General features: G+C 49.1%; 2 protein-coding genes across 3 annotated transcripts in view; both read right to left on the bottom strand.

Annotated features, from left to right (window-relative positions):
- Window positions 1–18,775, bottom strand: part of EEIG1 (estrogen-induced osteoclastogenesis regulator 1) — a 39,587-nt gene extending 20,812 nt beyond the window's left edge. Inside the window, exons 1-2 of the mRNA XM_026113803.2 lie at window positions 18,595–18,775; window positions 16,213–16,852 (exon numbers count right to left, since the gene is read on the bottom strand). Coding sequence (XP_025969588.1) covers window positions 16,213–16,358 — 146 coding nt within the window. The 5' untranslated portion in view covers window positions 16,359–16,852; window positions 18,595–18,775. The remainder of the gene's footprint in view (window positions 1–16,212; window positions 16,853–18,594) is intronic.
- A 5,246-nt stretch (window positions 18,776–24,021) lies between these two features.
- On the bottom strand, window positions 24,022–27,936 carry NAIF1 (nuclear apoptosis inducing factor 1). 2 transcript variants are annotated; one of them, XM_026113875.2, is made up of 2 exons: window positions 27,141–27,936; window positions 24,022–26,392 (listed from the first exon to the last, which is right to left on the bottom strand). In XM_026113875.2, the coding sequence occupies exons 1-2, from the start codon at window positions 27,592–27,594 to the stop codon at window positions 25,929–25,931; spliced, it is 918 nt and encodes a 305-aa protein (XP_025969660.1). In that variant the 5' UTR covers window positions 27,595–27,936; the 3' UTR covers window positions 24,022–25,928. The 2 variants fall into 2 exon arrangements, with proteins under 2 accessions (XP_025969660.1, XP_025969659.1); XM_026113874.2 differs by having other exon boundaries at window positions 27,084–27,932.

Here is a 27,936-nt window from a genome sequence, read left to right as displayed (position 1 = left end):
GGAAGGCAGAGCTTGCTGCGTCCTCCTAGCCACCACCCCACCCTAAACGAGGGCCCACGTGTGCTGCACAAAGAGCACCTAGAAGGTGCTTCGCCGTAGTACGGTGCGGATCTACACAGCGGGAACCATGCACAGCAACGACCCGCTGGTTCCTCTCCCTTCACATCCCGGCACAGAAGCAACAGTGTGCTTCGGGCTCGGACCTTACACCTAGTCTTACTGCAGCTCCGGAGACGGCAGGAGGGAAGCAGGAGGTTTCAGAGAAGAGGCGTTTACCAACTGTGATTTTCGTGCCACGGACAGAGTAGCACTGTTACGTCCCTAGTTAGCTTTGCGGTTTTCTGCAAGTTAGCTAAAACAAACACGCAGGAAACACTTTTAGAAAAAGGCCACATATAAAATACATGCCGGCTTTGACCAGCGTGGGCCTCTGTCCTACGTAAAACCTCGCTGGTGAAACATCAGAAGCCCAGACAGATTAAAACTTCTATTTACAGACACGCAGTCCGCTGACACATTTCTGCCCTGTTGAAACACTTAGAAAAGCAGATGTTTCGCTTTTGCTTTGTGGCAGCAGTGGCAACATAAGCCACTAGAAGTACAAAACTTCATAAAAAGGCCATACGTTTCCTGGGAAAACAAAGACAACCAAAAATAGTTTTCTAATGCCAAACATTTCAGCAGAGCAACGTGTCCCAGTCTGATGCTTCATATGCAGGAGCAGATGCGGGAAAAATCTCAGGCTAAATTAGACAGTGTATAGCTAAATAAATGCAAAGAGCTTCTTGCTCAGATTCCCTTCTCCTCATTTACAGGAAAGGCAGGGGGCACGCGTTACTATTTCTGATGCCGAATCCACACGCTCACCGTCACCCCCACTTCCTAAGACGCGGATCTGGGCCAGATCCTCCAAGCAGAACTAATCCTGCCGCTTGCTCTCGGCAGATGGTACCCTCCACCCTCCTCGCTGCTCACCGCTCCATTCAGGAGCGCGGCATCACTGAAGAAACATCGTGATCCGATAAGGCACGAGAACGGTGACGCCGTTGCAAAGAGGCCACAGAGCTAAGTTGCAGCTCAGATTCATTTAAGTGCAGGGGACTGAGAAGGGACCCTCGGGGGCACCGACACACTGCAGCAGTCTTTGGGGGAGGAGGGTAAAACGGCCACCTCGGCGCTGCAGCTGCACGGGCATTCCCCAAAACCACAGCGAAAGTGTTCGGGAGGTGTCAGGAGATTGCACCAAGGGCAAAACCACTCACCGCCTGCAGCATTTCTTTACCCTCACACCGTGGCTCTGCCTTCAGCTGCAGAGAAAGACACCACCAAGGCTCCTAACCTACTCCGAGCGCTTCCAGAGGCTGAGGGAGAGGAGGAACACCGACACTCCCTTCCCTAGGAGTTATGCTCCAGACAAACTTGGTCAGGAGGTAACTATTTTAGCCAGGTTATCTAGTTCAGAGCTGTAGAGTGACAGACTTTTGGTAAGACCTGTGAACAACCCCAGAAAACCTGTTTTGAACCTGACTTCTAAGTTAGCAACCAGCACTCACACAGCTGCATTCACCGCACACCACCGTTTACACCAGCCTACAAAGACAGCAGGTCCCGCTACAAACAGGGGGCCAATCCCTACCTATAAAGCACAGAAAATATCAAGATAAATGAAAATATATATAATATAAAGTCAGCTTTCATCTAGTCATTGGTTGGTACAGGGTTATGATCCAAAAGCTGTAGGTGCACTCAAACAGTGAGCTTAGGACAGTGCACTTAACTCCAGCATGGGTATTATTAAGGGAAACTGCAGCCCCGAGGCTTTGCCATCCAGACGCCTGCAAGGAAATGGAGGGGAAAAGAAAAAAAAAAAATCAGCAGCAAGATGCACCATCAGCAGACAGTGCACTGAACAGCATCGTGGGAATATATTACACTGGTAAAGGCTAGCGCTGCCTTATCTTTACCTGCTGTCAAGCTCGTGCATGCCAAATGCAGGCGGAAAGTGGAGGCAAACAAGCTGCAGCAACTATTGTGAGGCACTGGGAAATTCAGTGGAAATTTATCCCAGGAATGAGACAGGCCAGACCGTATCCCTTGGGGAACACTGTATACATTAGTAAAAAGCAGCTGCATACACAATGCATTGAAATCCAAAGCTGGTTTAACACCTGGAGGTGTGCAAGCGCCTGACGGCAAGTTAATCACACAGAAAGATTCCATCTTTCCTGACCAGCAGGAACAGAAAGGACAGCTACAAACTCTCAACAATAACGTTGCTCTGTTTTGACCGAGCTTACATCACTTACCAGAACAACAGCCAACCCAAATAGCTGAATGTCCCCCTCCCCCTGCAAACAACCCCGTATTCTCCAGCTGACAAGTGCTGGTTGTTGTGTAGCAGACATTAGCAGTTATGATGGAAAAATGGCTCAGAGACAGATGATGTAAACTGTGTTACTAAGAACTAAGCAAGCCTTTGTCATTTGAAACAAGTCTTATTTGGATGTTCCACTGCAAATGGTCTGAGCAAGAGTTCGCCAGCAAGGTCACCACATCCACCACCTACTCGCAAAATTCACCCGTGCATCCCCAGCAAATCCGTGTCAACGAACCACGGTAGAGGAGCCCACCTATCCCCGTGGGATCACATCCCCATCTAAGCGGGAGCTTATACCTCTCCACTTAGTTCTTCATTTGTACCACAGCCAAGATACGGATAGGCTCTCTAAATGCTGAACGAAGTACTCACGGGACAGTGCGTTTTTGGGGGAGCAAGGTGGGCTCTAACACTTCTCAAGGGCTTCATCCACATTTGCTTAGTTCTGCCTTGCTCCAGGACATGGACGTACGTCCACTCCCTGGGCTGTTTGGTGGTATTTGAGGGGGGGAGGAATGAGGGAACAGGGAAGGATGGGGATGGGGGAAAGTCAGCACAGGAAAGCAGATTTCACCTATATAGTTAACAGAACAGCCTGAATAATCCCTGTTTTCCTGGATTTGTCCACTCTCCAGTCAAAAGGGTTAACAGCAACTGGACAGGAAAGAAAGAGTTAATGGAAGAAACTTCAGCCACAGTTGAAAAACCAAGGTAAGAAGTTTTCCACTGAAACAGTCTTGTTTCAGTGCCAAAGATCTGAAAGGCAGGTGAGGATAGAACTGGAGCAAAACCCAACAAAGTTAGCATGAAATAAAAACACGATACAAAGAATGGTTTAGAAGTCAAGCTGGCATCTAGTAGGCAAGCGACTGACTTTTTCTGGAAATGAGACTGAAGCCATAAGATGCCTATTTCCAAAGCAGCACAGCTTTTGAACTGCAAATTACAGTTCCTCCAAGGCAGGGATCAGCCTTGATAGAGGTCCCCTAACACAGGTCAGGGAGTTTTAGTACCTGCTGGGGAACTGGGGTAGCAGTCAATCACCAGTGGACAACTCCCCAGCATAAGCACTCCTAGCTGTATGGTAGCAGCTTCTCTGACAGGCAGTGCTTCAGTTATGCCCAGACTTCGGTCACATGCGTCCAGACACACATCTTTTATAAGTGACAGCCGTGAAATGCTATACCTCATGCGGAATGTCCCACAGGGGAAAGCTGTCCCATACAGCATGTCTGACACACTCCGACTCACCGTGCAGGGTGGGCACGCTGTCCAGCGCATCTAGGGCTTCTAAACCCTTATGCCAGAGGTATAGACTTCAGAAAAAGAATATTTTCAACCATTCATGGTATCCAAAACTTAAAACCACCAAACATGAAATATGCTAAGAGAAACACTACTAGAAACAGCACAAGTTATTAAAAACAGCAAGTAGTCGATGATTGAACGCTACAGCACAAATTGCATAATGGAAACAAACAAACAAAAAGTGCCAAATGGGGAAAAAAAAAAGTCACAGAATAAGGGACCTTTAAGACTGAAGCTATAGAACAAGTCAGATGAGTTTTGGAAGGGTAAGCAAGGGTGGAGCAGGGAGAAGGCAAGGGGAAAATATTCGAACAGACTCAGCTAGACAGCAATAAAGGATGTATACACGGCACTTTACAGACACGACACGCACAGAAGAGCCAGTCTGCTTGGAGGTGTTCCTAACTCACACTGTCATGTGAAGCAAAGAAGAAAAGCCGGACCGCAGGAAAACAAGGACAAGGAGGGACTGTAACAGTGAATACCGTGCAATACATCTACTGTGACACACTGTGCTGATGACAGACCCACACGAAGCAACGCACATCCAAGGACTTCTTGCCACATCTACACAACACAAGCTCTTTTTGGTTGGAGGCCAGGGATGCGTGCCAGGAGCAAAAACATCACAAGCACAGAAGAATCAAACTCTTAAGTGCAAAAGGAAGGAATAACTGGATGGATGACTCAGCTATTGAAATACGAGTCTGTAATAACGTGTATATTGAACGCTGAAAGACGCACTTGCTTTTTTTGAACGCTGATCATGTACTGAATCACCGCACCAACTCCTACTTCTATTGTTCTGATGGACTAAGTTGGAGCTGGATTAGCCAAGGAGGAATCATGTGCCAGGCTGCCAAGCCCATCACTAGCGCCTTTCTTCTCCTAAACAAATTCACAAGGATTTTGGGTAGACAAGAAGCAACAACAGATCTGCATTGCAGATTTCACTTGGGTCTGCCCAGGTCAGGTTATTGTGTTGGTGCCGCATTCGCCGCTCTGCCCAGCAAGCGCTATTCCTGCGCTCCCGTGGCCGCTTTGTGCTGCAGTAGACTGGGCTGCTTTACAACTCACGTCCCCCAAATTCTGAAGAACTTGTCTAATTCCGGGCCTAAAAAAGATCTTTCAGACCTGATTTTCCACAACTGTGACCACTCAGCAATCCAACTGTGCTCTACGCACAAAACAGGCACGTTAACAGTTTAACTGAGAGGCTCCTGAACTCCTACCTATGCTTCCAGCCAAGTCAGCTGGAGTCACAGAGGCTGGGCAAAGCGAAGCTGAGAGAACTCCATGTGACCGGGGGAAGGAAGGCACAGACGGAGGGGGGATTTAGGCTGATGACCAAGAGAACTGCACAGTAAAACACAAAACAAAAGTTGGGGGGGGGGGAACACCCCCCCAGAGTTCCTGCCCCCCCCGTACTCATTTGCTCTTTGGACAAATCACCATTGCAATCTCCCCTGTAGCTCTGCAGATAAAGGACCTAAAGCTTCAGAAGGTCCTGAGAGCTTCAGAAAAAACTCTTGGGTTCTGCACAGATGCTTGTAAGAATAAGGTGGATTAATCCACCATATTTCAGAGGCAAGACATGTTTCCAGAATATGTCATACGTTGGAAAGCCTTTTCACTTTTGGCAGGCTGTAGAAGCAAAATGAAGATTCACTGATTATCCACTGCTGATATATTTATAAGCTTTCTTCATCCCGTAAGTGTTAGCTGTCACTCTGAGCGATTCCAAATTTGCCTCTTGCTGTCTAAATTTAAACTCTTAGTGAAGAAAGACAGCAATGTGGAACCTGAAGGGGGAACTCTGATAATATTCATGCTACACAGGGTACCAGAGATGGCTACAATTCCACAATGCAGGAAAGCTGTGTTTATAAACAAGATGCTCTTACAAAAGAACGCTACCTTTCAAACCAAACCAAATCACAACACTCCCTACAAGATGAAAACCAAGACATGGGTCAACTCAATATTCCAGTGTTTTGCTAGAACAGTAAATTTAGGAAATGAGAACCATGCAGGGAACTAGCACAAGACTAGGAGTAAAATCCCTGATGTGAGTGACATCTATTCCTATTGGAATTTTTTTGCCTTTAGGGAAGTTTATGTCACATAATTAATCCGGCTTCAGCCTGTCTTTGTGTGACATTTTCTGCCAATATCACCTCCCAACCAGGAAACTTTGCCAATATAGCTGTACCAGAGAAGTCCTTCTAGTGTAAATTAACCCTCACACAAGGCCAAGTTCATTTCTGGAGTAACTTCGTTAATACTGCGCGATGTAACGTCACTGCAATTTGGCTCAAGCACGCTGAAGAGTCCTTCAGTAAATAAGCTGCCTGAAGTCAACCCCAGTGCTAAGCGCAGGCTTAGTTACCCAAGAGGTAACACTCTGCTATGCCCAGACATGTTCTGCTATGAATCACTCTTGCATGGTGCACATTTAGTCAGAAACACTACAACAGTGGGGGAGAAAGCCCTTTGCACGCTAACAGCAGCTTTTTCATTCTCTTAAGAGCACAGGTGTTCCCCGACATTTCCTTTTCTACAGGCTTTGTTCAGCTGTACAAACCAGGGCACTGGTTTTTTTTAAGGACACCACGTACGAGTGCGTTCTCACAAAACTCCAGGCACTTCTATCGGTGCCTATCGGGGCTGCAGTTCATCAGCAAAAGGCTGTTCTGCAGAAGAGGTCTGCAATTCATAAAAGGCTGCAGGACATAAAACGTGCTGCATCCCCGACTCTCACCACGTTCGGGCTGAGATTGCCTGCCCTGATTCTCCCTCCCACCTCTCTCCGTTGCCCTGACTCTGGAGTGGGCCAGACCCAGTGTTATGTTGCTCCAATATGTGAAGCTGGCAGAAAACCACAGACCGTCTTTTGTCCAAGTTCTCCGTCTGTGACGGTGAAACGGCCAGGTTAGATGCCAGCATGCACAGCGGAGAGAAAGGGGGACTGAGACGCAGCACCAAGATCAGCTTTTTGCTCCTCTGGAGCCACAGCTTCAGAAAAAGCAGTTCTCCAAGTAAGGTAATTTCATAAATGACATCTTGAACAGCAGAATACTGGAGGATTCTGCGTTGCGTTACAGCAGTTTGTGCTGCTTACGCTGCTGGGAGACATCAGAATAGGCTCCCACCGCTGTGCTGCCAGAAGCAGGTTTTGTAGGCTCAGAGTATTTACCTCCTCCGTGGCTGTCACTACCAACTATACTCAGATACATGTCCTTGATTCGCCACTATTGTGAGCAAGTGACATTGGAGATGACTGTGAATCAGTTTCTGGAAGAAAGACAACATACAGATTTGTTTTGGAAGAACAGTCAAGCTTACATAAAGAGCAGGAAAAGCCATCGCTATAACCTTACATCAGAAACTGATCTTAAAGAGAACACTTCCAACAGAGGACAGTCAGCCACCCCTAGCGTAGGGGCAAGAGGGTATTCAACGAAGCAGAAAGGTAGCAAATGTAAAAAATATAGAGGAAAATATACTCCTGCACAACACAGCATTTCCCCTGTGGCAATGAGCACTGCAGGCTATTGAGGGCAAAGCATGAGCACCATACTTGAAAAGAATTCAACCTTTATGCAGATGCAATCACCTGGTGCTACCAATGACATAACACATATCAAGCCACTTACAAAAGCCAGGAGAAGAACTTTCCTGCAGAGAGGTTACTCCATAATTATCTGTAACGGGAGCAAGAAGCCTATCTCCGAAACATCTGGCACTGCTTAGCTGGGAAACAGGACACTGGACTCGATGGGGCTGCAGTGCTCAAACTCTTGCTTCCTTCTAGTGCAATGGAGCATTAAGAGACCGGGAGAGAGCTCTGAATTATAAATGCCCTACCTTCCTCCCTCATACTCAGCAACATGCAGACACAAGCTACATGATAACACAAAGAAGAGGAACTAGCAAGAGAAACTGAGAAAGTGTGATGAGAACACAACCAAGCAGGCAACCCCCACCCAAAACCCATGCATGCACACAAGTGCAACACAGCAAACCCACTGGAAAGCCTGACACCAATCTCTCCCATGCCCAGCCTCAGCTTTGCTGTTTTAAGTATAGATGATGCCTGAAAGAGTCTGACACAAGATCTCCCCCAAACTGCCCCCCCAAGCCTGCATTTTTGCAGACAAGCCTTTCCTTTCCCCCCTCTCCTGACCACAAGCACTTTTATTTTGATGAGCAATGTTATACCTCATGGACTGGGAAAAAAAAAGTGACCGTACAGAGAACAAGGTGATCGGAAACCTTCATCGGGGTTAATTTTGGCTACCAAATTTGGTACTAGTTACAGTCATAACGTGCAGCTCACGAGGAACGAAGGCTCCAGCCGCAGTGCAAGAGCACAGGTAGGCAGGTGCCGATCAGCTGTTCACGGGACAGCGGGCTGAGGGAGCCCCTGCTGATCATTAACCCAATATCCATCAGGGAAACGTCTTGCAGCAGTCATTTCCCACCAAGTTTCATTCCGGAAGCAAAACGGAGGTATGCGACTATCCTAAATTGAAACCCTGAGGCCACAGGCTTTTTACAAGATCCCCTATTAAGGGATCCTTGATATGTTTTTCTGTTGCAAAGCCAGGCTGGAGCCTAACACTTGATAACTTCTGAAGGGCACTGACCAAAGCCTGACATTTGGTTGTCTACATTTTGGTCACTAAATGGTAAGAGAAGCGACTGGCCTCATTTAGGCTAACAGGCAGCTCTAGAAACCCAGAAGAAAGTCTTCTAGCCTTAGCTTTTGGTTTCAGAGAGCCATTTTGGGCTAGTTATCAACCACATGCAGGGAGGATGATCTCCACAGGTCTCTGAAGCTGAACTGCTATTTAATGCTGCAGCTTTCCAGTCCTGCCAGGACATCACATCCACGCGCTCTCTTCCTTCCTTCCATGCAGGCAACCTCGGTGTTCTACGGCTCGACAGACTGTTCATTTCTTATTTAGCATACAGCATACGGCAGAGAAAGTATTTTTAGCTTCAGTCCCATCTCCGAGTATAATATGGGGCCTTCTTCAAGGCCTCCTCTCACCAATGAAGTACTGATATATTCAGCCAAAGGAAAGGCTTAGTCCTGCTTTCCCGCTAGCTCAGCTACTTTGTCGGCAGGGAAAGCATCCGTTACACACAGACTGTATATGCTATAGCTTATCTAGAACATCCTGCCTCTTCAACATTCGCCTCCTCCCAACCCTCCAGTCTCCATGCATTTCCTCTCCATCTTCTTCCTCACCCCCATAACCCCATCCCATTTCCTTCATCTTTTCCTCAGCTCAGCCCTTATCAGTCGGGCGGCACGGGAGACCCATGAGAAGCACGTGAAAGCGACATCCATGAAGATCAGCAAATTCGAGTCCCGCAGAACAATTCCCTTTCTTGCCCATCAGCAGATTAAAAATGCAACAAACAACAAGGCCGTTCATCCAGCGAACACAGGCACAACTGTTCGCCTAGTGGGAAGAGCCTTTCAGACCCGGGCACTGAAATGAGATGCAGAGTCCCACTGTATGGTACCACAGAGATCATGATGCCAAGTCAGGAGTTAAGACAGTGATGCATATCATGCCTCCCAGCAAGTGCACAAAGGAAAAGTATGAATAAACTGAAATTAAAAAGCCTTTTAGCCTGAAGGATAAGCAGCTAGTGCTAGGTTAGGGTAACACATGCAGCCACCTGAAATAACGTGGAGCACCTTTACTGCGTGAAGTTATTGATCTGAGCTCACAGGCCGTTACAAAAGAAACAAGCAGATCCGAATGCTGCTCCAGGACACTCCTCAAGACTTACGGTTTGTTATATAAGGAGACAAAGCTTCAAAATAAATCCTGACCCGCTTCAGAGGGGGCTGCAACCCCAGCTCTGACGGCGCGGGGCTGGTAGCCAGCCCACAGAGGATGCAGAGCGTATCCTGTTTGAAAAAGGAGGCCACACGCTGAGCCACATCCGTCCTTGTCCTCGCACAGACGAGACCCTGTAGTCGAGCGCGTGCATGTGAAGGCAAACGTTACGAGAGCCTAATACGTTCGTCTTCATGCTTGGGAGCACATAGGTGAAAGCGGTTTCTGATCTGAGGGAGAAGCTGAAGTCTTTTCCTGAAATACTCAATAGCAGATGCAAATTCCTGGGGGGAAAAAACAAATCTGTGCCTACCTCATTTATCTAGCAACTGCACCAGAACAGCTTGCCAGTGGGAACTTATAAGCTATCAAAATGCCAGCAACAGCACAGCAAGACCACAGGCTCCTGAAGGCATGCACAAATTCCTCGAAAATACAGCTACAAAGCTAGGGTCAACACTGATGACTGCTAAGGAACCTGAAGAATAAACAGACTGGGAGCCATTTACGTTTTCCCCTGTATTTCAGAAATAAATACGTGTCTTAAAAGGGGGCAGAGGGGAAACTCTCCTACCTCCCCTCGCCTCCAGCCACGTGGAGCACATAGTGCTGCCATGCTAAAACAAGCAGACCACCGGGCCCCAGCCTCAAAGTAGAGCACTAATTCCAGTGAGTAATTTGTCGAGCCAGGGCTGCTGAAGTCACACCGATAAGGCTGTTGCTAAGAGGTAGCTGTCCAAGCAATGCCCATTCAGGACCAGCTATGGAGGAGGAAGTCAAAAACCAGGCCGTATCTGAATATATTTACTGACGCTGCACACACAGCGTATCAGTCACAGAGCTTTAGATTACAGTTTACAGTCAACAAAGCAGCCCCTACCTACGAAACAGCAGGCGGAGGAGGCAGCCCCAGCTACAGTGCTTACGGAGACTACTCTTTGCACAGCCGGATACAGCCCCCGGAGCAGGAAGGTTTTCACGTAACGCTGCCTGTCTCGTGACAGGTTCTGAAGCTGGGACCTGGGACAGGAAGAGGCGAGTCTGACATTAAACAACCAACCCACCGGGAAGCCTTCCGCTGTCTGGCGCTGCAGGTGTAGCCGCCGGAGCCCAGAGAAGGCGGCAGAAACGCGCCGCGGATGCCCAGCAGCTTAAGACAGTTTGTGCCTGGCAACCACCCTTGCCTTGCTCTATCACTCCCGCGCTGCCTTTTTCCAACACCTTCTACTCACCAGAGGTTGAACCTCATCCACTGCTCCTGCTCTCGAGAGCCTACATTTAGCTGCACTGCTGTCCTGACCTAATGCAAAACCTTCTTCTCATCTCTGCTGCCTAATTTCTCTCTACTATTTTCAGAATGCAAGTTGTGCAGATACCATGTCTTAAAATTATCTTGAATTAGGTTGTGTTTTCTTGCAAATCATTCCTAGAGGCTGCATTCAAATGCCTCCTCCATTAACACCCTCAGCCCATTCTTGAGGCTGCAGCCGAGAAAGCAGGATTTTAGCATGTGTAGCTGAAAGAAGCTGCTCCAGAGCATTGAAGACTCACTCTCTCAATCTGTATATTTGGAATACATTTATACACAGGGAAGGCCTTCATTTTCAGACATGCTTGCAACAAAAGCTTTTTAAAAAGAAGTTATCACACCCCATACTCTAGCAGACAACAGAGCCAAGCGCACGTCACTCTAAAACGTGGACTGGAAGAAGCCTTTGGAGCTACGATCGAGGCCTGCCCTCTGTCACACCCCGGCAAGCCCACTCGAATCAAAAGGCACAACTTAGCCAGCAGCCCTCTCCTTTGGCTACGGCTAGTCCTCTCCCCTCTCCATAGAGGCTGACTCCAGCAGAAGCTATTTAGCTACCTAACCTTTGTTTTAATACAGACAATGGGAGGAGATTTACATCTCACCTGGGCTGAATCAGTCCTTCAGTCTCTAATTAATCTAACAGTTAACTCTTTTCAGGCCAGAAAGAACCAAACACAGTAACTTCAGATACCTGAAGGATCCTCTAACATCTGACGCATGACCACGTGAGGACAGTGCATTAGCTGTTTCGTACCTCTCACCACTTCAGGGTCAGGCATTAGCAGGGCAATGCTTTTCCCCCTTTTTCAGTTTTTGTAGGACATGAATAAAAGTTGTGTGTGTCACCAAGACATAATGACACTTTGCATTGCACCAGCTGAGGAAATCAGGTAGCTTTAAATCTGTACTTATAAGGATGACAAAGCCACCGTTACACAAAAGCTAACCTAATCCACATGGAACTATCAGAACGGAGGTGCCTCCCCAAAAAGCAGCATTTCCTTTCGGTTTTTGGGTGCAACTTTACTCAAAATGCATGCAGCACAGGAAGCGGCCTTTCGCTCTTACTCAGTGAAAAGTCATGAGACTAAGTAAGTCAAAACTTTCTCACCCCAGGCCATGGCCCTGGAATACTTTGAAGCCCGACCACCCGAACAGGGTTGGCTCTCCCCAGGTCGCAACTCCTCCACTTGAGCCTGCACGCAAACAGCTGCTAGGCTGCAGAAGACAAAACACGTTCTCTGTTTTGAGCTGGTGTGAGAGTGCCAGGATCATGCAACCAAGTCGAAACGCTGCGCATGCTTGAAAAACATGTTCTAAGGAAATGCAACCCCCATCAGAGATCGATGGGACCACTGACTGATCAGGTACATAAGGTTTTTTTGCCTTTCAGAAGACAACACGGAGGGTGGCTTGATCCTTGCCAAACAGTCTTTCCTCTACACTCAGCCACGGGCTCTCAGAGTACAGTCCCTTCCTTCAAATCCAGAAATACCAGAGGGAAACTATTGGCAAGCCAATGGAACAATATAGGATGAAGTGTCAAAAGTATGTGGATAACACCTGGCTTTCCACTTCCTTTAAATCACACGTAAGCAATACTCTCTGCCAAACACAGCTAAAAAAAAGAAATGAGTCAACATTGAGGTTAAGAGCATCTGGCTGTCACTCGACATTGATTGATATTGTTAGCAAAGGGGAAAAAATTTAAACAAATCTTCCTCTTTTACAATATCCCAAGACACAAGCTTATGAACTACATCAGCCTCCAGCTTTAGGCCCCTTTTGGATATCCACGCTACCGGCTAACCACGTAGCCGCAGCAACTAGTGCCGTCCACTGCCACCGGCAAGCGGCTAGAAAGTTCCTCCTCATCTCGTCAGAGACAGGCCTGCCTATGCCGATCCATGGATCCTCGATCTCCAGATGAGTTATTGTATCATCTCTCTAGGAACAAAGACACACAAACCCTCAGAAAGCTTCAAACTGGTAAAAAACGCAGCAGCCCATCTGCTTCACAAAACCGGTTGCCATGAATACATTACCAGTGCTCGGCGCCTTCTATTTTTAAAGATACTTGGGAGGCACTTGAATTCACTGGTGATTGCGCTATTTAAGTATCTGGATTAATACTATCCAAGGGATGTGTTGGTACTTCTCCGTGGGAAAACGCAGCACCTGTTTGGCCTGCCCCCGGCTCAGATGCATTTTCAGAACATCAACTCCTGTAACCCAACAGGGGAGCAATAAACTGCCCGACAATAGATGTTTTTCATGCAGAGCAATGTACAGTGAAACCAACGAGTCTTATTCTCCGAGGACCCTTCGGAGCCGCACCAAGATGAAGACTTTACAAAGAAGAGTGAAAGGAAAGTTGCGGTTGCGACTGCAGTCACTAAAATACCCACGGCCTAACGCAAGGCCTAAACACAGCAAGGCTGTGCGTGGGGAGAAAGACAGACAGACAGACAAGGTGGGGAGGAAAAAAAAAGTACCTGCCTGGGAGAAGAAGAAAAAAACCCCGAAGAGACAGATCCTCAGGCCAGCTGAATGTGCTGACAGGGCTTGGAGCTTTTCCAGAATGCTTTGAATTCCTAAGAGTGTTAAGTCTTAATGCGTTTCAGACAGGTTCCCGTCTCCGGCAGGCGGTTTTGCTCCGGCCACAGCGAGCCAAGGGCTAGCCGCTCCGCCAGTGCCGGGGGGGGGGGGGGGGGGGGTCCCCACTCAGGGCGTTCATGTTCCCTGCCTGGAATCCGCACGCCCCACAACCCCTAACAGGCCTCTCCGGCTCCGCAGCGCGAGGCCGTAAAGTGGATACACAACGCGGGCTGAGGTGGACTTGGAACGAGGATGGGCCCAGGGAGCTGCCAACGCGGCTTCAGGCTTCTGCTCTACCCACATGCCACCCAGCAACTGGTCAGATAAATCACAACCCCACCTCTCACGGCGGTGCACGGGCCCCCCAGGTAACAGCCTGTTGAAAACATCACGAAAAACCTGTTGGAGAAGATGAGGCTCTTCAGAGACAGCACTCTCCTCTCTGCACCGCAGCTCACTTGATTGGAAAAAAGACCGACTTGATTTAGCTTGTCCTAGGGGAGTTTTTAAAGCTATTTCTCCCTCCCCTTGTTTACAGACTCAAAAGGACATGGGACACCTTGTGCGGATCAACTCCCTGAAATCTCATGGGGAGCAAGAGCTGCTCCTCTGCTCCTTCAGTTCCACGCTTCGGACGGCCACGGATGGACGAAGAGACTTGAATGCGCTGCAGAGCAAACACCAAAACTTTTTTTTACGCGAGCAGCTCACCATAGGAAGACCTGACCGACCTCACAACTCCAAATGCACTCAAAAGCTTCTGAACGTGTTTGGTTTCAGAGAAACAATCACAGATCCTAAATCGTGCACAGACTTCTAATACAACATGGACACAGAATCTATTTCCCTTTAATCTTTCCCCAGATCCTCAGAATTTCAGAAAGGTCATGGAAAGATGACTACGGCAGCGCAGAGCAGAGCCATGGCATGATCTGGTAGCCTCTCCGCATGGTACCTCTTCTCTTTACTGTTCCTGGAAATTCACCCTTCTTGCAGTTTCTCTAACTGCAATGGGGGAAAATATTTGCAAAAGGTCAAATGACTCAATACCGTTGAGACCTGTAACTTTCCAAGCAGGAACAGGTTTCCACATGCTTTCAGTTACGCTACAGACAGGTTAGGGGAAAGGCGGCAAACCTAACAGCCTACTTCCCCTTCTGCTAGGGGATAAGTAATCACGCCAGTTGACGGTAATATATGTGTTTGGTTTAAATTACAGATGATTTCGCTGCTGGAACACATCTGCAATCTGCAACACACTGTGCACTGAGAGAACTGCTGAACCTCAGCCAGCTCAGAAAACAACAACCCGTAAGGCTGGCGGCATCAGCGAACACCAGTGCTGCACTTCTGGATACTGCCTTCACGGACAAGGAGATGGAGACTGACACTTCCAAGAACAAGCTTTCCCGAAGATACTCTCCAGTCCAGCTCATTTTATTACGACTCCAGGAAGCAAAGGGGTTAATTTCTTTCCAAGTTCACATACTGTTTGAATTCCTTAGATAAGCTGCTTCCACCAAACCAAGGATCTAGCCTCAGGGGAGAAGACTGTAAGGAAAAGCTCTTTTGGTAGATTTTCTTCAAAAGATAAATTTAAGTCCATTTTCAGAGGTATTCCATGCCCACAGTTTCCATAAGGTAGAGACGAGGTTGCACCATGCCTCTGGAATGAAATGTTTTACACTTGCTTGGTAAAATCACCTCTCCTGGATTGAGAACGCTCTTACGTTCTTAGTATACAGCACCACAAAGGGGAAAACCGGACCAAATCCAGCTTTAGTTCTGGGATAAAGAAGTTACCAACCAGCACAAACGAATACTGTACCTTTAAAAATGAGTAGTCACTTAGGAAAGCAAAAAAACAAGTTTTGAGAGCCACTGTGAAGGCTTCTTTCACATCTTGAGGCAGAAAGAAAGCAAGTCCAGGCTGTTACGGAATTTGTATTTGCATACTGCTAGGTGATATGCACAGCTGGAAACAAAGCAAGTTTTTATTAGCAATTAGTAGCAAGAGAGGGGACAGATTTGCCTGAAGGAGTGAGAGAAAAAGCCAACACACACTGTCAGGACAACCTTAAAAAGGTGCAGCCGAATGGTCCCTATATGACAGATCACTTAAAAAAACAATACAGCTATAAACTTGGAAACTCAATGACATTTGTTCCAGAAGATAAACTGTGTCTTTAACACTGACAACTTTGACTCCAGGCAGCAGTTTTCCCTCGCACAGCAATTTGCAATGCAAAGCAAGCTACTTCCACTCTTACCAAGAGCAGCAGTTCAGAAGCAAAAGAGGAGTGCAAAGTTGGGAAGGGTCCATTTGTTTACTTTAGATGCACCTTCCTACAGAGCTGAGTTTCAAGTCAGGCATGAAAGCAGTATAGCACAAGACCTAAAATAACATGTGAAAACTTGGGTCAGGGAGGGAAAAAAAAGAGAAAAGAAAAGAGGGAGAGAGAGAAAAGAAAAAAAGTTTTCATCAACAAACCCTAACCTCTCTCAGGGGGTGCGACCCCCCACCCTCCAAGCCTCTGAAAAACTCAGTCCAGCTCTGGTCAGACAACAATAACCAGGCGCAGAGCTCTCCAGCTACATTCTTCCCGCTCTCTGGAGAATGATGTGGCATGTGGGGCCCTAAAACAGAACTATTAAAATCACATCAAGGGGCAGGCAAGTGGCAGCCATATGCCGAACCATTCGAGTGCAGAAAACCAGGAAAAGAAGAACAGCCAGGAAGCAAGTTAGCTTCTTACCTGCTAGATAAGCTAGCAAAGTCTCCTCCATCTAGCAGCCTGATTTTACAGAACAGAACCCCATTCACAAAGGGGACAGCAGTCAGCTCTTCTAGAGTGAAGCTTGTCTGAAATTTGAATTTCTTCTTCTTCATCAGGAAAGCCATGGGCAGATTCAGCGTGGAAAGCCCAGGAATTCCAAACAAGATTAGGGAGGAGCAGCTCAAAACACACACAGACAAACAGGGAAACGGCGGCGGTCGTTCCGGGAGCGTAAGCAGGGAGTAAATTCCAGTTCAGTTACAATGACGGCCCAGCTTCAAACGCACAATCCTCTTCTCTTTGGTGGTTGGGTCTGGCTGTGGGATCATTGCCACGGCAGGCTTCAGGTGGGGAGGAAGAGGACAGATTATATCTCTGCAACATCTCCAAGGGAAAAAGGAGGGAGAAAAATAAGTCTCAGCTCCAGACCAGCAGGAGCTGTCCCAGTTAGAGGCTGCAGCGCTCTGTCTTCACCAGAATTCCTCCAGCAAGCATCTCCCATAGGAAGTCATCTCATGTCGCTGGAGAAGCCTTAGTTCTGTGTGCAGCTCATTCAGAAAGCTGCCAGCTTCTACCTCCTCTTCTCGTGCAACCACTTCATACAGGTCCTTGGGTCAGCCTTTGGGAGGGAAATGAGTAAATTAGTCCCAGCCACTCCTAGGCTCCTCCTCCTCTAAAACCTGTTTGGATGGATAACATTGAGTCCAGACTCAAACCGGCCTTAAGAGGTATGGCCCCAATTAGCCTGGCCCCAACACCCTCTTCCTCCTTCTTGCCCCGGGCAAGCCTCACTGCTGTCCCTCCCCTCGCAGTGTCTGTTTTGCAAAGTGGTTAATAAAAATCTCGTCTTTTAAACCAATTTTCACTCATCATCTTCAGAAGCAATTTACAGAGCAAGAGTAGTTTAACATGCAGTCTAATAACAGCAAGTAAAGCAGTCTCGAGATATGCAAAAACTGTTTCTCTTCTGTTTTTCTAACCAGCTCCAAGTGTTAGCACCTATGTTTTATAGATGGAGAAACCAGCACAGAGGAGAAAAAAAAGCCGTCTGCTCCAGATTACCCAGCGTAACAACTGAATCAGGTCATCTGCCTGTCCAATAGCCAGGGCCCCCTGAGCTCGCTGCCTTCCCCTAGCACCAGGCCCGCACCAAGCGGCTCTCTTCAGCTTGGTTTTGGGGCTAGCAACCGTCGTTTCGTCATTTCGCTATACGTTTCTGCGGCACCTAAGCCCGCGAGGCCAAAAGCTGATTAGCATCTAACGAGGACGAGGTTATGAACACGGAGCAGTAAACAATCCTCACATGTACTAAGAATTAGTGACTGCAAATTAACCCAAGCAAAGCTCCTGCTCCCTGCTGGCTCTTTTTTTTTAATTTGCTGTTAAAGCCAGCGGAGCAGACTCGCAGGGGTTGGCCGCGGGGCCTCGCAGGAGCTCAGCGGAGGCGGAGCGCAGGGGCAGACTGCTAACCGCTTCACAGCGCCGGCCCCCCCGGCAGCCCTGCCGGGCCCCGCGTGCCCATGCACCGAGCTGCAGCTAGGTCTCAGCCACCTTCCAGCCCACTGGACCGTGCGTTAAGATGGGGACAGGTCTCAGCCCGCCTCTGGACCCCAGGGACTATGCGCCCGGCCGTGGCGAGGTCACAGCCTGTCTCCTGGCACCCCTAGAGCATGCATTAGTCTGCAGCTGGGTCTCAGCCCAACTCCTGCAGCATGTACTGAATCTGGTGAGGTCTCAGCCTACCTCCCAGCCCCACGAACCATGCACTGAACTGCAACTAGGTCTCGGCCCACCTCTGGGCCTCATGGACCACACACTGAGCTGCAGCTAGGTCTAAGCCCACCTCCCAGCCCCATGAACCATACACTGAACCGCAGCTAGGTCTCAGCTCACCTCTGGGCCTCACTGACCATGCATCGAGCTGCCGCCAGGTCTCAGCCCACCTCTGGGCCTCATGGACCATGCACTGAGCTGCTGCCAGGTCTCAGCCCACCTCTGGGCCTCATGGACCATGCGCCGAGCCGCCACCTGGTCTCAGCCCACCCACCGGCCCGTGTACCGAGCTGCCGCCAGACCACAGCCCACGTCCCAGCCCATGCATCGAGCCGCTGTCAGGTCTCAGCCCACCCACCAGCCTGTGCACCGAGCCGCAGCCAGACCACAGCCCACGTCCCGGTCCATGCACTGAGCTGAAGCCAGGTCTCAGCCCACCTCCCAGCCTGTGCACCGAGCTGCGGTCAGGTCTCAGCCCACCTCCTGGCCCCCGAGTCCTAAGCTGACCTGCAGCCAGGTCTCAGCCCGCTTCCCGGCCGCCTCTCCAACCCGCCGCCCGGCCCTGCCCGCCGCCAGGCCCGCTCGCACCTCCTGCCCTCGCCTCACACGGCCGCCACGGCCACCGCTGCTCCCCGCCACGGCCACCTCTGCCAGCGCTACGCCAAGTGCGGCCGCTACGCCAACGCCGCAGGCAGCCACAAGGCAGAGCAAAGCAACCACCACGCTTCGGGAATACCGATCCAACACTACGTAACCCCCCTCCACCGCCTTCCTCCCCAGGGAGGGGGGGAGGGGAGCACTAGAGCGGCGCCAGCCGATTGGGCATCAGCAAGGAGGCGGGCCGGGGTAGCGGGGCCTTGATTGGCTGTTCTGTCAGGGGGCGGGGCAGGGCGCGCGGGGATGGGAGGAGGAGGCTGTCCGTTCGGGGAAGGCCCGCCCCCCGGCTCGGGGGCGGGCGGGCGGCGGGAGGCGCTGCGGCGGGGCGCGCGTCGCCTCAGCGGGGCAGGGGGCTGCGGCGCTGCCGGCGGGAGCGCGGCCCGGGGCGGCCGCTGTGGGGCGGGGGAGGGGGGTGCTGAGGGGAGCCGAGGCCTCCCGGCGCCGCGGAGGCCGGGGACGAGCTGAGACCTAGGGGCCTTCCTGAAGCAGGGCTGTTGCGGAGGAGAAGCTGAGGCTCGGAGGGGAGAGACTTTTCCCAGGGTCGAGCTGCGTGTCTGGCCGAGCTTGGGTGAAAGCCCGGGAGTACTGCTCCCTTCGCCGAGCTTTGACGCCCAGATCCCATGCCTTTAATCTTCGGCATCAATGCAGACACCATCAGAGCTCCCAAGTAACTCTACCACAGTGTGAACCTTTTCAGGGAAAATTCTGATGGGAAACCACAGAGAAGTTGACTTGGATAAAAGCCAAAGGTTGGATTAGACCAAACACTGTTGTGATGATTCTTGCTCACTAGGTTGATCAGATACACAGGCTTAGGGCTGGGGATACATTTCTTCCATATTGGTACACTGAAACCACTGCGGGAGATGCCAGTTTTCCCATACAGCAGGGTTTGGAGAGGCTGTTTCCAAAAGCAGGGGTTGAAGCCATGCTGTCAGTTGATACCTAGTGTTTACAAGGTCACAGGACATTGGTAGACATGGGCTGTTTCTTGCTTTCCGTTTCTTGCTTTACTGGGGAAGAGCTCAGTCTGCTAAATGCTTAGTATTTGTCACACTGGGAAGGTTGAACATAGGAAGCTCCTAAAGGATCCAGCCAGGTCCCTCACACTGCTCGTTCTCCACCCTGAGCACCCGACAGTCATGTCGGTCTTTGGCTTCCATCGCTCGATGGAGGACACATGATCCCCCTGCTTGTGATGTGGGAGGAGGCCTTGTGTTATCTGGTGTGATTCACTCTGGTAAATAACCTCCTTGGAGGACTTCTCTCGTTGTTTATAGCAACAGGCCTGAATGCTAAAGTTTACAGAGATTTTAATCCCTGCTGTTCTCACGCATATTTACTGTGCGTTTTTTATCAAAAGCATCTCTTGAAAACCTCAGTGTTTTTATAATTAGTTGAATAATGTGACTGATGTTAAAAATAAACGCATTTGGAAAAATGCCCAGTGAGCTGCTGAACAGTGTGTAATATAGCAACTGTAGTTGGATTCTCAGGGGTATGTATATTTTCCTAACAAAGGCAGTCTCATGACTTTGAGATTAAATCTTTATTAGTTAGAAATTCACCCTGTTGATTTTTCTATGTTTGTACTGCATAATTGTTTCTGGACAAATTAGTATTTTTAAAGGGACAGTACTTTGCCAAATGCCTCTGATGTGCCCTGCTGGGAGAGATGTTGGATTGAGTTAGTCTGAGCCCCACGGAGGTAACGCAGAGGAAACATGGGAAGTAGACTGGATGCTGATAGCGCCTGGGAGTCTCTAATTCCTCCAAATCTCGCAGCGCAGGAATAGTGGTCCCCGTTTTCTTTCATATTGGAGAGCAGTGTAGCTCTGTCCATCCACCACTCTGCTGGCTCTGTATTATTGTCCGATCCAGTCCAAACCATTCACTAAGGGGCCACGCGTGCGAGCAGGGCACTCTGATATATGTTAATTCTGCTTAACCCAGGCGCAGATCTTCCCATGACGGTGACTGCTCTTCTACTACCTTGGCTCCCTGTGCCCACCGCCTCACCTCTGCTCCATGAACCTCAGGCGTGTCCTCGCCCACGCGTTCCTTGACCTAAGCCTTTTCTGATGCCTCTCCCCAGTGCTGCGACTACTTCCTCAACTTTTACTGGCACGGGGCAGTATCTTATCAGCCCTGGCTGATTTATCAGCTTGGGCTGTGCCTCAGGCTGGGCCTTACCTCTGCTGTCACGGAAGAGCTGTGTCTCACCAGCGAGGGGCTGGGATCTGTGCTGATCAGGGACAGAGATGGCTTTTCTAGCCTCCTATGCTCTGAGATAAATAAGCAAGGGAGAAATGAGGCAAAATCAATTCAAAAGGGACAAAACTCAGTGAAGTGGAGTGAATTGAGATAGATTCTGTAAAGCATTTGGTGAGCCATCTAATTCTATCTCTAAGCCCAGAGGAATCCCAGATACATGAGCAAATCATCAAGCCGTATAAACTACATCATCAGTTTCTTCCTCTGGAAAATATCATCGGACGAATACATTTATCCGAGCAGCCAGATGAGGAAAATTTGAAAACTGAATTATACACAGTTGCTGCAATGGTGTAAACACCATAATGGATCTCCTCTATTACATATGTAATAACCTCTGTTACAATGGCCTTAATGAGCTTTTGGTCTTGTCATCCAAAAAAAAAAAAAAGAAAAAGGAAAAGATTATCACAAATGCTTTATGCTATAAATATATTCTTTGCACTGCCGGTGGCCAGACACCTGCAGTGCACCTGCTCTATGAAACTGTGCTGGGAGCTGTGGTCAGGCATCCGCAGCAGGTACTTTTTCACGAGCTCCGGGGGAGCCCCGGGCAGGAGAGCCCCCGAAGCCGGGCAGGGCACCGCGGTGATGTGAGCCCTGTCTGTCTTGCACAGGCTGTTAGAAAGTGTGCAGAGAGAGATGTGTATCCATCTCCATTAGACAGGATTATCCTATGATATGGGGTTACTCTAAGCTTGTATATTCTCAGCTTAATTTAATAATAGGCTGCAAGCTCCACTTTGATCTGTTTCTATTTTTTATTAGTTCCATATTTAACTGAACTTGTCATAATAAAGGCCAGGGACTGTTTCACTTTCTCTGCCAGGCTGGGTTTCCTGTTGGGCATGCAAAGAAAACACCTGCATGGTGGGTTTCTCACTTGCGGGGACTGGGGATCCTGTTACCTGCAGAGAAAAGGGAGCGCAAGCATCTGGAGTCGGTGGATTCCTTTCTCCAAGCATGCAGCCAGACCTGAAAATCCTGCTGTCTGGCTTTTTTTGTTTATTGATTTCCAGGTCTTCCCAGTGTTTCTCGGGAAGGTGCAGCAGGGCTCATCCTTTGTTTCTGGGAGGCACTGTCAGCAGCATGGCAGCTGGTTTGCCCCTTCCGAAATCTTCAGACTTGAACCCGCTTTGCCTTGAAGCCTGTCATGTTTATTAAACATTGTCCTGTGTCTATAGCCCGGGTGTCACCTTCAGCGCTCTGCAGGGCTGAGACACATTGGCAGTGGTAGCACAGCGCTCTCCAGTGGGTTCCATTTTTCTGGCTGCAGCCCCCCAAAATGATGCTGTCACCCCTAGTTTGGGATCCCAGGCGGTACAGCCAGCAGAAGCGGTCCTTACTGGGCCTGGCACCCGTGATGAGGTGCCTTCGGATAATCACCTTGCAGCACTGGAGCCCTAGGGCTGATGAGCCCAGTTTGCGGGTGACTTGGACTCCATTCCTCCTCCATAACGTGCAGTCTGGAAGCTGTGCTGGTCGCTCATGTGAAGCTTCCTGTCAGATGCTTTCAAGAAAAACAGGGCATCTTAAATTTAAATGCTTAGATTTTCATATTTAAGCACAACAGACCACACTTTTGCTGGAAATAACCTCTCAGATATCAACAGAAAAACATTGGAAGAATTCTTTGCCAAAACCGGCTTGACAAACTTAAAAATATGTTGGAGGAGATAAAAGTAATTTAGGTGAATATGCAGGGGGAGGTCGTTCTGTCCCTTTGCAGGGATCAGCTCCCAGAACTGCCATGTAGCTATCAAAGTCCGCCATACACATGGGATACGGACATATAAATATGATTTATATATTTTACGATTTTGTATTTTCAGCCCTGAAAGGATTCAACAGTGGGGGGAACAAGTATGGTCACAAAAGGCCTGGATGAAAAAGGTCCTCTCTGGGACCACCCTGCCAGGGCTTCACAGTGCCTTCCAAGAGCCTTTATTGAAGACTGCTGCCCAGGGTGCCTGCGCCTTGCCCCGTTGCGCAGTGCCATCTCCTGGAAAGCTACGACTGAGCTGCATGTGTCACTCCCTAGCTCAGCTTTAAAACCGGATTTTTGCTCCTGAGCTGGCTAGTGGTGCTGCAAGCACTTAGGCTGCTGCCTCTGACGATTGCTGCAAGTTTATCTCCTGAGTCACTGGTGTCCTCCACCAAACAGACTATTTCATTTCTCCAGCAGCTGGAGAAATGCTGCTGCTGCCCTGCTCCTCTCTCTCCCCTCCAGCGCACCCAGCCATACAACATCCCCGTGCTGTGCTGTCCTGGGCGGTTGTATTCACTCGGGGGGCTGAATACAGAGCTCTAGGTAGAAAAAGAGCAATAAAGGAGCACGGATTAACACCTGTGAGATTTCATTTCTCAGTTTTCATCCTGCTTGGGCACAAGGTCTATATTTAGTTAAAAACCCTGCATGTATAAGTAGCACTGTTAAGTGCCCTGTTCCCTCTTACCAGCTGGTTTTGACTTTGGAGGGCCACATTTTCCTCCTTCCTTCCGAAGTTTGATGACCTTGTCATGAGCAATGACCAAGCCCCTAATCATGGTGCTCGCCCTATATTTAAAATGTTGCTACATCTTTTTAATGAGACAAAAATGCATACACGGAATTTATACCTGAATGCTACTGGCTTGACTAAGCTCTATATTTATCCAGAAAAGACAAGAAAATGGGTGGTTCCAAGGGCAACACATTTACTTGTATGAAACAATAAAACAGCTTAAGTGCTTAGTCACTGAAAAAAATTAACGCTGCAATTTAAATCCAAAGGCCAGTACTTCATCCATCATTTTAGGCCATTGTAGCATATCCAGAGCAGTTGGAAGATTAGTATACTTTGGTAATCTATCATACACAAGTGCCACAAGGTGAGGCTGTAAAAGCTGTTATTTAAGAAAAAGACCATAATTATGTAAATAAAAGGCTGAAAAGCTCATGAACAAGAGAAAAAATTACCACGACACGTGGCTGTTTGCAGCTTTCTTTGCCTTTACTGACTGAATACTCCGTGTTGCAAACTTGTTTTCATGAAGTTTTCATGAAGCTTCCCCTGGAGCAAGCTGAGGAACTGAAACAGCCTGTTTACCAAAAATGTATTTTTTAATTAAAATTCATATTTGTAAAGGAGAGTTCATTACACAAATGAGGTAAAACAAAACATATGACATAGTTTTCAGCTTTAAAAATAAATTTCAATTGAGCAATTGATTTGATTCCACAAAGTCTGAGAAAGAGTCAGGCAAGCTTTACTCATGCGCTTAGATGCCAGACAAGGTGGGAAGACACAGCTGATGCTGCCCTGACTCAGCACGGAGATGTCCGTGGGAGAGGGTCAGGAGCCTTCCATGGGTCAACCGCGTTGTTCTTTATTCCTCCATCAGAAGTCGAGACTTGCAGAGGAGAGGAGATTGGTACAGGCCAGAGACAGGCGGCGATAGCCAGGTCATCAGGGGGTCCCCCATCAGTATTCCACCATAAAAGGCTATATAATGTTTATAATTTGTGCAAATTCAATCCCTCATCAGTCTTTGCTCACCACCTCCTCAGCCCTCAAGATTTAAAAGCAAGCAGATACCAGCTCTAAAAAATTTCCATTTCAAAAGCAACATTTGGCAGGTAACAAGCCCATGTCACACACTTTGCAAGGTTTGGGGAGAAAAGAGTTATGTTTTCTTCTTCCTTTTTTTTTTTTTTGAAGTCCGTTTCCATGCACATACAAGTGGAGCTCATCATCTAAAGTCATCTTGTTTTGAAGTTTACAAAGTCACTGCAAGTCTATAACAAGCACATTTACCACCCTATGAAATTAAGCTTTCTCATTTAGGATCAAGCCCAATAGCTTGAACACCTCAAAGAGAGAAGTGGCTGCAAACACTGTTTTCCAATATAATGGTATGAAAATAGGTGAGGTGAATCCCAGACCCATTTCTCAGAATGCAAGCCAGTCAACTAGCAGACTAAGAACTGCTGAACTTGCTTCCAGCTCCTAAACAGTACAAAACAAATATCCTCCCCCAACAAAGTAATATTCTCACTGAATAAAACTCCTGAATACAGGCTGCTGGGAGTTACTGCTTGGCGGAAGTTCTGTGTCCAGGTTCACCTTGATGGATTAAGGTATTACAGAGATGACCAACTACGCATGAGACAGAGATGGAGTTTGACCTGTAAACCCACCTGAATGAAATTCCTACAGGTCCTTGTGTGTTACCTACGCTGGGACAGCTAATACATTGCTTCCAATGCATATGCCAGGACAGTATCTAGGACCCAAAGATAAGAATTTTTCAGCACCTCTGTTAAGTTTAAAGGGAAATTTTATCACTGCACACAGACCAAACCTGAGGCATATGCACTATTTTAATCCCATTTATACCCTCAGGGGATGTAGGTGGGATTTAAACTGTACATAAGCTTGGTGCTGGTCTTCTGCACAGGCTGGATTTCATGCTCCAAGAGCAGTATCCACAAACTCTTAGCACAGAGAAGGCTGTACCACCTCAGGTACCACATTACCAGTAAACGCTTTCAGCAAGAGACAGAAATGCATTCATCACCCTGCACTACAGTTTATGTTAACTGCACTTTGGCAGCTTCAGTACTGGGATATAATGACAAGACTCTCCACATTAGAAGTCAGTTAAAGGCTACAGATCTTGAGAGAGAAAGAGAGAGGTGTCATATTTAGGAGAGTTTTTTCAAATAGAAATAAAAAAATAATCGTCTTTTTTTATAAATCTACTTTTTAAGGAACTAAAGCAGTCAATATTAAGTTCCTGGTTTATTACACATCCTGCTACCACTCTGTATGATGAGTCTGAAAAGGCAGATTAGCATAAGATTAGCGGAGAAAGAAAGCTGTTTAGGCTCAGCCTTGGACTCCAAGGCGAGCCATTTCACATTGACAAGAGCTATCACCCTTTGACTCCATGTGTCCAACAGCAGCACAGACAACCCTTCCAGGAAAGAAGTTCCATCAGCGTTTCTTTCACTGGATAATGCTGTCTTGCTGCCCAGTCTGGCTGGGGTCAGCAGTCACGGAAGGACTGGGTGTATTGCTCTGCAAAAATCGACGGAAGTCCTTAATCATGGGGCGGAGGACCTGGATGAGGGCACTCAGTGCAGCCTGAGTTCCTTCCATCGCTTGTGCCTGCCGCTCCTGCGCACACGCCTGCACCTCCTGAGAACGACGAATCATCTGAAGCAAGTCATTCTGCTGCTCCAGGTGCTGGGCAATCTCCTTGACATGCAAGTTGGTCACTCGCTGCTCCTGCAAGAGCTTGGCTGAGTTCAGGGCAATTCGGCTTTTCAGCTCCTGCGGTTTCGCAGACACTTCGTGTTGATGCGCCATCATCTCCAAGGGCGCTTCAGCAGTAACTGTCGTGGGGGCTTCTGTAGTGCAGTACTCCACAACTCCATCCTCCAGACTGTGGTAGGTTGTCTCTGCAGGAACTGAGAACAAAGGAAAGAAAGGGCGTAAGAAGTAGCTGCAATATGGGTATTTTTATCTACAGGACTATTCAATGACTGTAACAGGACTTTATTGCCTGTTCAGGGAGATAACATAGACTGAACAGTGAATGCACAAAATGACCCATTTAAGTCTAGTCGACCCACCCTCATCTGAGCTTCCTTCTAGGCTGTACAGACCAGGGTCCAAAGGAATATGGCATGCAAGGGACAATGTAGACAAAATCACTTCTCAGCCTCTGATTCAGAATGATCTTTCCAAGTGGCATTAACCAACTGTGACACAGGGAAAGAAAACCAGAACGGCACTTGCTAGAAAGTCAGCTCTTGTCTGGGGCAGAGGAGGAAACCAGCCTTGGAGATGTTTCTCCCTCTGCTCTTTTCCCCAGAGAAGGGACCCAACCCACAGCGTTCAAAGGATACTTGCTTTCCTTGTCCTCATGGCCAACCCCAGCTATTGAAGCTGACTTTCAGTATGTGCGTATCTTGCAGCTGCTCCCCTACAGCACAAGGACCTATTGGGAATGGCATTTTCATCACACGGGTGCAGAGGTTTCCTTTTGATGGGGGCTTCCCTGCACAAGGACCAGGGCCTCCTCATGGGGGGGTGCCAGGGGCCCCCGTATGACCTTCCAGTTCAGCACAGAGCATCTTCAGCGGATGCTGCACTCACTCTGGGTCAGGGTGACAGTGGTGGCCGAAGCGGTGATGGGTATCTCGGTACCGTCACCTGCACTGCAGTCCCCACTCGGCAAACTGATGATGGTGGCTTCTCCCAGCAGGTTGCAGATGCGTTGCTGCATGGGGGTGAGGATGACCGGGGCGGTAGCGGTGCCCGTCGGGTCTTCACTCTCTGGCCCGTTGCCATTGCCGCTCTGGCTCTCGCCTCCTCCTTCCATGGCGGCTCGGACTTGGGCCACTTTGCGCCGCACCTCGGTCTTGAGGTCGGACCACTTCTTCTTGACCTCGGGGAGCTCGCGGTGGCAGGTGGCGACGGCGTTGACGCGGCGCAGGATGTCGTGCCAGGCCGCGGCCTTGGCGGCCAGCGGCACCCCGGCGTTGAAGTGGTTGATGAGGAGGTGCTTGCCCCGCTCCAGCTCCTCCACGATGATCTCCACCTCCCGCTCCGAGAAGTTCATCTTCCGCTTCTTGGCTGGGGGCGCCGGGGGCGACGCCATGGCCATGGGGGGCACCCAGGGACTGGCACTGGGGGGCACCTGGAGGCCGTGGGGGCCGAGCTGGGCCCAGGGGGCCCGGGGGGAGGCTGGGCAGGGCGGAGGTGCAGCAGGGCCCCCCAGGCCTGCTGACCCCCCGGGTCAGGGACGACGGGGGGGCCCCGAGGCCCCTCGGGGCCCAGAGGTGCCAGTCCCCCCCGGCTCCCCCCCTTTCCACCGCCAACGATACGCAAATTGCGTACCGCAGCCACCCAGCAGGCCCCGCTCAACGGCCTCCACCCTGCGACACTGGCGTAATGGCTTCCAGAATCAGCCCCCCTTCCTGCCCCGTCTGATTGGGCCGCGCGCTTG

The sequence above is a fragment of the Dromaius novaehollandiae genome, chromosome 20, assembly GCF_036370855.1.
Source record: "Dromaius novaehollandiae isolate bDroNov1 chromosome 20, bDroNov1.hap1, whole genome shotgun sequence".
NCBI lineage: Eukaryota > Metazoa > Chordata > Aves > Casuariiformes > Dromaiidae > Dromaius > Dromaius novaehollandiae.
The sequence above is the reverse complement of the archived record's forward strand: the minus strand, read 5'-3'. Positions and strand labels throughout refer to the sequence as shown.